The sequence below is a fragment of the Eschscholzia californica genome, unplaced genomic scaffold (genome assembly GCF_041429995.1).
Source record: "Eschscholzia californica isolate CP2 unplaced genomic scaffold, dmEscCali1.0.p SCAF_3, whole genome shotgun sequence".
Taxonomy (NCBI): Eukaryota; Viridiplantae; Streptophyta; class Magnoliopsida; order Ranunculales; family Papaveraceae; genus Eschscholzia; species Eschscholzia californica.
Window position 1 is genome coordinate 22,794,343 of NW_028238420.1, and position 9,293 is coordinate 22,803,635.

A 9,293-nucleotide genomic window follows, 5' to 3' on the forward strand; every position below is an offset into this window, starting at 1 on the left:
GTTACATACACTTCTTAAGATCTAGTTTTATATAATGATTCTAATGAAAATAATATATACTATATATGTGATGCATATATTAATATATAATTACATAATTATACATATGCAATGAGTGATGTAACAAAAAAACGAAGGAGAGAGTGTGATATGGATTGAAGATAAACTTTTTTTTTTTGGAAAGGACTGAAAATAAACTTGGAATAGAAAAAAATTGAAAATAAAGAGAGGCCACCTAGAGAGATGAGAATTCAGGGAGAGAGAAAAGAGGAGTAATGGAGTGAGAGGGAAAAAAGGAATGAATTGGGTTAAAAAGGATGGGCCCACCCTTTTCTGTTAGTTGGATAGCTGCTCGTTCCTCCCTCTCCCGTTACATAGTGGGCTTCTAAATGCATCCTTGCCTCCATCTTGACTGAACTCTATAAGCGCCCCTTACAAATGAGGCCCCCAAAATTTGGTGGCCCAAAGGGCCAGGGCCGCCCCTGCCCTTAACGTATCTCTCAGGAGTAATGACGCGGAATAAGTACGTCGGTTACTAGCTGGTCGTCATCAAGATGACCCTCCTCTACCACTATAAATACAAGAGGCCAAACTGAGAGAAGGGGCATCCAATATTCGACAGCAATACTCGAGTAATCCAATCCATCTTCACTACCATTCTCTTCGATAAGCCTCTGAAAGAGCTCTCCACTTTTCCAAAGTCTCTGACTCATCGTCTTAGAAGTTGGGAGAGAAGAGCTTGGTAGTCCCGAATTGAACAGTAACTGGCTAGCCGCATCGACACCATTACCACCACCACCTTATCGCATAAGAAAGCTCTCGGGTCTCATATACCTCTCATCCAACGGTAACTAACTGACCGTAACACCCATCCGACAGTAACTAGCTGGTGGTAACACCATCCTTTTACGACCACCCTCTTACTACTTCATTCATCTAGCGACAAGGAGATAAGTGTATCAACACCGTCCACCTACAAATCACCATCGTTCGATCCATTTACGACCAGAGTCTTATCGCAAAGCTCATTTACGACCAACGGTTTACGGCAAACCCCACGTACGACCAGCGGCTTATTGCAAAACTCACTTACGAGCAGCAGGTTATCGTCACGATATCACTACCGTGGACATCTGTTCCGAAAACTCCACGAGTCGCGGCACCTAAGCACTCCGACGACGGTTACCTCCCTATCGCCCACTTTCATTTTATTTATATTTGATCGAGTATCTGACTTGACCGTCGGAGCCCCCTTAGGCCGGCACCATCCCGCTGTCCCAGAGGCTTCACGATCTCTTCTCTCTTTTTGTGTGCAGGTCCTTTTCGACACGTAGTTGGTCCTCGAAGCATCCGACCCGACCCGATAAGACTTTTGACCGCTGACCCGTTGACTGTCAGACTTTCCAACCCGTAGACATTTTACCGTCTACAATTTGGCGCTAGAAGGAGGGGGCCAACCACTAACTACCGAAAAGACAAGCACCATGGAAGGAGACATGTCTCCCACTTATGTGGATTTCTCATCACAACTTGTTGCACTCACTGCCCAGATGCGAGAGAATGCCGAAAGATTGAAGGCTTTGGAGGAAGAGAACACTACTGTTCGAGCAGAGAACCTGCTACTGCAAGAAAAAATTACCGAGTTGGTGGTTCCTAGAAGACAAAGGTTGGGGAACAATCGACCACCTCCCAACAGTTCTGAAGCAGGAGGACCATCCAATCGCCCAACACCTCCTCTCAGCACTACTGCAGGCTTCACCACCAGTCAAGTAGGGACAGGATCCGCAAGTGTCCCCATTCATAGCTTCAATACAGACCTTTCAACAAGCTCTCACTCAACAGCAGACCATGGCTGCTCCTCTTTACTCATCTTTTACTATTGCTATGCCTACCATCTTCCCTATGCCTACTCAGCTCACTATGGCTTCTAGTCCCTTATCGTTTTCACATACAGGTACCCCTTTAGAGACAAATTAGCAAAGAGGCTAGCTGAAATGGAGGCCTTGATCACCAGAATTCCAGGAGTCCCAACCCCCTTCAAGAAGAGTCTTCCTCAAAGCTATGCCGATTCTCCGTTCATCGATGCAATTGCTCTGGTGGAGATGCCCAGAAATTCACTTTTCCCAACATGAAGATGTATGACGGCACCTCTGATTCGGACGATCACATAGCCTCTTACAAACAGAGGATGTTTACTCCTGCGATTCCAAGGGACTTGCGAGAAGCGTGTATGTGCAAGAGTTTTGGGTCTAGTCTGATTGGCCCAGCTATGCAATGGTACACCAACCTCCCCAATAACTCAATTGCTTCATTTGCCCAGCTCACAGACACTTTTGTCGAGCAATTTGCAAGTTGTAAGAAGCTGGAGAAACTCTCTAGTGACCTCTACAGAATCCAACAACGAAGAGGTAAACCACTCAGAGAGTATGTGGGAAGATTTAATCGAGAGAAGGTGTCGATTCCTTACTGCAACCAAGAAACAGCAGTGGGCGCATTCAGGAAACGTTTACTGCCAGATGGGGAGTTGTACAAAGAACTCACCAAGTTCAATTGCACTACAATGGAGGATGTTCTTTCCAGAGCCTGGGTCGAAATTAGGTAGGAAGAAGACGAAGCCCACAGGAACAGATACTACTCACAGGAAGATAGGTCAAGAGACCGTCACTCCAGAAGATACGAACGACGGTCAAAAGCCAGAAGCAATGATCCGTACCCAACCAGACGACCAGTTCCAAGAGAAAACAGAAGGCCATTCAACCCTCCACCTAACCGTCAGAACGAAAAGCCACGAGGATCCATCCGTACCAAGATCCCAGAATACAACCTTAACATTGAACCAAATGAGGTGATTGTAGTAATGAAAGGGATGGGTAACACGGTAAGGTGGCCAGGGAAGACAAAGACGCCAAGTAAAAAGAGAGACACTGCCAAGTGATGTGAATTCCACTCGGACCATGGGCACACTACTGCAGATTGCATTGCCCTCAGGCTTGAAGTTGCTGAGCTCCTAAAGAGGGGTCACCTACCCGACTTACTGACAGATAAAGGCAAGAAAACCATGTCACAAGGAGATGCCCGACCCAAAGAGCCAGAGGAGCCGATTCCAACATTGACTTGCAACATGATCACAGGAGGCTCGGAAGTGAGTGGAGTAAGCCACTCAGCAGCCAAAAGAAGTGCACGAATCACAGCCAATCCAACTACCCACTCGACAGAGGCGTCGACCCTAACTTTCACCAACCAAACCATAAACTTCGTTGACAACGAAGTCTCACGGCTCGTCAACCCTCATCATGACGCTCTTGTCCTCTCTCTCACTATTGCCTATGTGTTAGTTAAACGCATACTAATTGATAACGGATCCTCCACTAATGTCTTGTTTCTTCATGCCTTGCTAGGAATGGGACTAGAAGAATCAAACATCTGCCGACGTTCTACTGTCCTTATAGGATTCAGTGGAGAACAGAAGTATACCTTGGGAGAAATCGTGTTACCGGTATATGCAGGAGGAATTAACCTTAACACCACTTTTGTGGTATTAGACCGCTCATCTGCTTGTAACATGATCCTTGGAAGACCTTGAATCCATGAGATGAGGGCAGTACCATCAACATACCACCAAGCACTTAGATTCTCAACACCTTGGGGAGTACGGGAAATTAAAGGAGACCAAGGAGCTTCCAGAAACTGCTACAAGAACACAATGAAGGCACCAAAGAAGCCCTTATATAAATTACAGAATGAAGTACCCCTCAAGTCAAACATCAACCAGCCAAGCATGGAGGAGTTAGACGAAGTCTAAATTGACCCTCACATACCAGAGCACAAAGTCCAAATTGGAGCACAACTACCTCCTACTCTCAGAGAAAAGCTCATTGAGTTCCTAACCATTAACTCTGATTGTTTTGCTTGGTCTCATGCAGATATGATAGGGATAGACCCCTCTATAATAGTTCATGAATTACAGGTAGACCCTTCCCATACCCCGGTCAGACAGAAAAGAAGGAAATTCACACCAAAACGCAATAAGGTGATCAACGAGGACATCCAGAAGCCACTTGACATCGGATCAGTAAGAGAAGTGCACTATCCAGATTGGCTCGCTAATGTGGTGGTTGTAAAAAAGAAGAATGGTAAGTGGAGGGTATGTATTGACTTTACAGACTTGAACAAAGCATGCCCGAAGGATTCCTTCCCACTACCTCACATCGACATTCTAGTAGACGCCACAGCCGGACACGAACTCTTGAACTTCATGGATGCATTCTCGGGCTACAATCAGATCCTTATGCATCCAAACGACCAGGAGAAACCCGCCTTCGTCACGGAGAGAGGTATATTCTGTTACAAGGTCATGCCTTTTGGACTAAAAAATGCAGGTGCCACCTACCAGAGGCTGGTAAACAAAATGTTCACCAAGATGCTAGGCGACATTATGGAGGTTTACATCGATGATATGCTGGTCAAGTCCTTAGTAGCAGAACAACACTTGGAACACCTCAAGCAAGCATTCGAGGTACTCAGGAGGTACAATATGAAACTAAACCCCGCTAAGTGCTCTTTTGGTGTATCTTCTGGAATTTTTTTAGGTTATATTGTGACTCAAAGGGGAAGTGAAGCCAACCCAGATCAGATTAATTCGGTAGTGAATATCCCTTCCCTCAAATGCATCAAGGACGTCCAGAGACTTGCAGGTAGGGTAGCTGCACTTAGCCGGTTTATTTCTAAATCTTCAGAAAGATGCTACCTGTTCTTTACCACTCTACGAAAAACGAAAAACTTTGAGTGGACACCTGCATGTGAAGAAGCTCTACAACAGCTGAAGAGATACCTCACTTCCCCACCTTTGCTCTCTAAACCAAAAGATGAAGAGAAATTGTTCATATACCTTGTTGTTTCAGAGACAGCGGTAAGTGTAGTACTCGTTCGTGAGGAAGACGGTAAGCAGTTGCCTGTCTACTACACAAGCAAGTCATTGCTCGATGCTGAAACTCGATACAGCCAGCTAGAGAAGCTAGCCCTTACCCTTGTTACTGCAGCCAGGAAGCTAAGACCCTACTTTCAATGCCACCCAATTGTAGTGGTTACAACTTTCCCGATGAAGAATATTCTTCACAAACCAGAGCTGTCTGGGAGATTGACCAAATGGGCAGTGAAGTTAAGCGAACATGACATCAGCTACCAGTTAAGGGCAGCGATTAAATCTCAGGTACCAGCTGATTTTATTGTTGACTTTACACCTAACACCTTAGTGCAGGCACAAGGAGAATTGCTTCATCTCTAGGAACATAGCCAACTCAAATGGACCTTATCAGTAGATGGTTCCAGCAACATGAACGGAGTAGGACTTGGTGTTGTTCTCACTTCCCCAGAAGGTGGCCTAATCCAACAAGCAATAAGATGTGGGTTCAAAGCCACCAACGATGAAACAGAATACGAGGCCTTAATCGCAGGAATGAACCTGGCAAAGGAGATGGGAGTCCAGAAACTTGCAATCAAATCAGACTACCAACTCGTAGTTAACCAGCTACAAGGAACCTACCAGGTCAAAGACGTAAAGACAGCAGCTTATGTGTCACATGTAAAAGAACTACAAGGTCAGTTCACTGAGGTTAGTTTTGAACAGGTACCAAGGCTCGAGAATGGGCACGCCGATGCCTTAGCCAATTTAGGGTCATCAATTCCAACCAAGGATGCACAAACAATCCCTCTCACGCTACTTCAGTGGCCGACAGTATGGAAAACAAAACCTTCAGAAGTAGTAATAACAGATGCAGGAGAGATCTGGATGACACCAATAATTAGGTACCTAACTAATGACGAGTTGTCGCAGGATCGAAATGAAGCTAGAAGACTTAAAGCCAAAGCTGCAAGGTTCTGCGTCATGGACGGCCAGCTCCTTAAGAGATCATACTTTGGGCCCTACTTGAAATGCATCACCCAAGAGAAAACCAAGTATGTCCTCAAGGAGTTGCACGAGGGGGAATACGGTAACCACTCTAGCGGTCGCAGCTTAGCCAACAGAGCATTGACTGCAGGTTACTACTGGCCAACTATGAGGGCAGACTCTATTGACTATGCTAGACGTTGCGACAGCTGCCAGAGGTTTGCCCAAACTTCCCACCTCCCTCCAGAGAAGTTGAGTTCGATTCTATCTCCCTGGCCTTTCATGAAATGGGGGGTGGATATAGTAGGCAAACTCCCAATGGCCCCAGGCCAAAGAGTCTACATGCTTGCCGTAACAGATTACTTCACCAAGTGGGAAGCAAACCAAGCTGCTGATCACTTGTCAAAGATGAGGCTCGGACCGGGAGTAACTCACTTGAATGTCAGTCAACTGCCGGTGGAACTAGTCAACATTGTCAATGCGGACTCTAGAGGGACAGTGAGAATGAGGAAAGGGTGGGGCAAATGAAATGATGTAATTTGATTTCTTTGATGTTTTATTTAGTTTTATACATTGTACTCGGTTCGGGCTTCTCCCGCTCATCATTATCAAAAAAAAAGTGGGTGCAAGCCGAAGCCTATCATCAAATCAGAGATCGCGAGGTAAAGAGTTTTGTTTGGAAACATATTATTTGCAGGTTTGGAGTTCCAAAGGAGATCACCACAGACAATGGTTCGCAATTTATTAGCTTTGATTTCCAAGACTTCTGCAAGGAGTGGGGAATCAAACTAAACTTTTCGACTCCCCGATATCCCCAATCTAATGGGCAAGCAGAATCGTCAAACAAGACAATAATGAACTCACTGAAAAAACGACTCAAGAAGGCTATAGGAGTGTGGGCAGACGAACTACCAGGAGTGTTATGGTCATACAGAACCACTTCAAAGACCCCAACTGGGGAAACCCCATTTTCCCTTGCATACGGTTGTGAGGCGGTAATACCTGCAGAAACAGGAGTCCCCTCTGTCCGATACCAATGGACCACAGAAGAAAGGAACTGGGAACTACTTAACCACAATCTGGACGCGGTAGATGAGGTAAGGGACATGGCGGCAATCAGGAATGCCGCATACCAACAGAAAGCAGCCAAACATTACAACAAGAACGTCAGGGTTCGAACATTCAAGATTGGCGATTGGGTTCTAGGAAAGTATTTCAGAACACTAAGGAGTCCGGAGCTGGCAAGTTAGCCCCTACTTGGGAGGGCCCATACCTCATTACCAAGGTAGTGGGACAAGGAGCTTACAAACTTCAATCAAAAGATGGCCTCAACATAGGCAATAGCTGGAATGCCATCCACTTATGAAGGTATTACATCTAACCTTGAAACTTCTTCTATTTTGCCTTTTTTCAAAAGATCACCTACTAACTTGGGCGTCGGAGGGTTGTTGGCGTAGCCAACAACCACCCCTCACTATATACGTGTGATGACAGGAACTGTCTCCAAGACAATCAACAAAGTAGCAAAAACAATAAGAGGATGGACGTCAGAGTCGAAGTCCAAACCACCAGAAGAGTTCCGCACTTCGACTGGGGGGCATGAGGATACTATGACTATGAGCAGATCACTACGGGTTAAGCAACCCTCACCTGTCCAACAGGCAACTAAAATCCCCAAGCACCTAAATTGATTGACGAATACCTCTTCATTCGACAACAACGAGTTCAACATACTGTTCCTCAAAATTGGTTTAGAAGGAACAAAGTCCCGCACTTAGTCCTCAAGTTCAATGTAATGTTTCTTAAGTCTAAGATTTCACTTTCAATGTAAACAAAAATTCGAGAAATAAATCTCAAGTATTCATCCAGTACTTACTTGTGTACGAATTTTATTCCTGATTCAATATTGGGACCATTTCACTACAAAGGCATTTAAGTGCTTATCTGGAGAAGAACAGTAAGTCGACCCCCAAAGAAAAACAAATTGTTGGTCGCATCACTTGTACGAGTCAGGATTAGTAATCCATCCAAGATGGGACAACAAGCAGCTAACTGTCAGCTGAACACGGTAAGTTGCTGGCCGTATCTCTTATAAGAGTTAGGATTGGTAATCCATCCAAGTTGGGACAGTAAGTTGCTAGCCGACACCTGAACACAGTAAGGTGCTGGCCGTATCATTTGAGTGAGGATTAGTAATCCATCCAAGACGGGACAACAAGCAGCTAGTCGTCAGCTGAACACGGTAAGTTGCTGGCCGTATCACTTATAAGAGTTAGGATTGGTAATCCATCCAAGTTGGGACAGTAAGTTGCTAGCCGACACCTGAACACAGTAAGGTGCTGACCGTAGCACTTAGATGAGATCCAAGATAACACAGTAAGCTGCTAACCGACGCCTAAACGCAATTAGGTGCTAGTCGTCTTCCCTACATAAGATGGCATCAAAGCCACCCAACTAAAAAGGAAAACTACAAGTACATAACCATGATACCATCTCTTTAAAAAATGAGTCACAAAAGAAATCCAATGGGTTCACTTGAACCGTTAAAGTACATACTGGGGAGTCTAAGTCAAATCAACACAACATATATCCGACGCTCGTCGACCAAACAAAAGGGCTGAACGCATGACGACACACGACGACTACAGATAGTTCGTCAATAAAGAAAGGAAATCAACACACATAATATTTTAAGCAAGTCAAGACAAAGGAAAACACTAATGAGGCGAACCACCTCCAGTTGCATCATCGCCCCTCATCACCTCGTCCATATCTATCGTCATCTCTCCCGCCCGCTGCTCCGCCAAGAGCTCCTCGTGACGAACCCGCCAGGCCTCTATGTTATCATCCATATCCCATCCTTCGAGTCCATTCTCTCGGTACTCGACAAACAAGTCTGCACGGGTTCGTAACGCCGCGTCAGTCGCGATCTGATCTCTTTCACGAGGAAAATCGTCGACCAACTGTTGGTTGTACGCCGATGTTTGCTCCATCACGACATACCGCCTCTGAAGATCTTCTAGCTCTCTCTCCCGATCACAAAGCGTGTCGCCCTGCTCCTGAAAGGAAACCACCTGGCTGTCGTAACGAGTCTGCAACCGGGAAAATGATCCCGTCAACTCCGCAACTCGGTCCACACTCTCGCTCAACTGACGGCGGGAGGAAATCGATGCCATGAAAGCCTACGAAGATCCAAAAACAAAGATGAGCGTATAAATATAACAAAGAATAGCTGCAACTTGAATGAGAGGCAAATACCTGGTATTGGTGTGAAACACCATAGTCCTCACCCCCGTAGGGACCGTAAGCAAGGAACTTCTGATGATCCTCAGCAGAGAGCAGTTGGTCCCCTCCAGTAGACAGAAAAGTGGAGCCATCAAAGGGAGAAGCAGAGGGATGATGCCTC

General features: G+C 45.6%; 1 protein-coding gene across 1 annotated transcript; it reads left to right on the forward strand.

Annotated features, from left to right (window-relative positions):
- Window positions 1-5,332: 5,332 nt before the first annotated feature.
- On the forward strand, window positions 5,333-7,137 carry LOC147549069 (uncharacterized). Its single transcript, XM_086668213.1, has 2 exons — window positions 5,333-6,105; window positions 6,585-7,137. Exons 1-2 carry the CDS (start codon window positions 5,333-5,335, stop codon window positions 7,135-7,137), a joined length of 1,326 nt encoding a protein of 441 aa, XP_086524339.1.
- The last annotated feature ends 2,156 nt before the right edge of the window (window positions 7,138-9,293 follow it).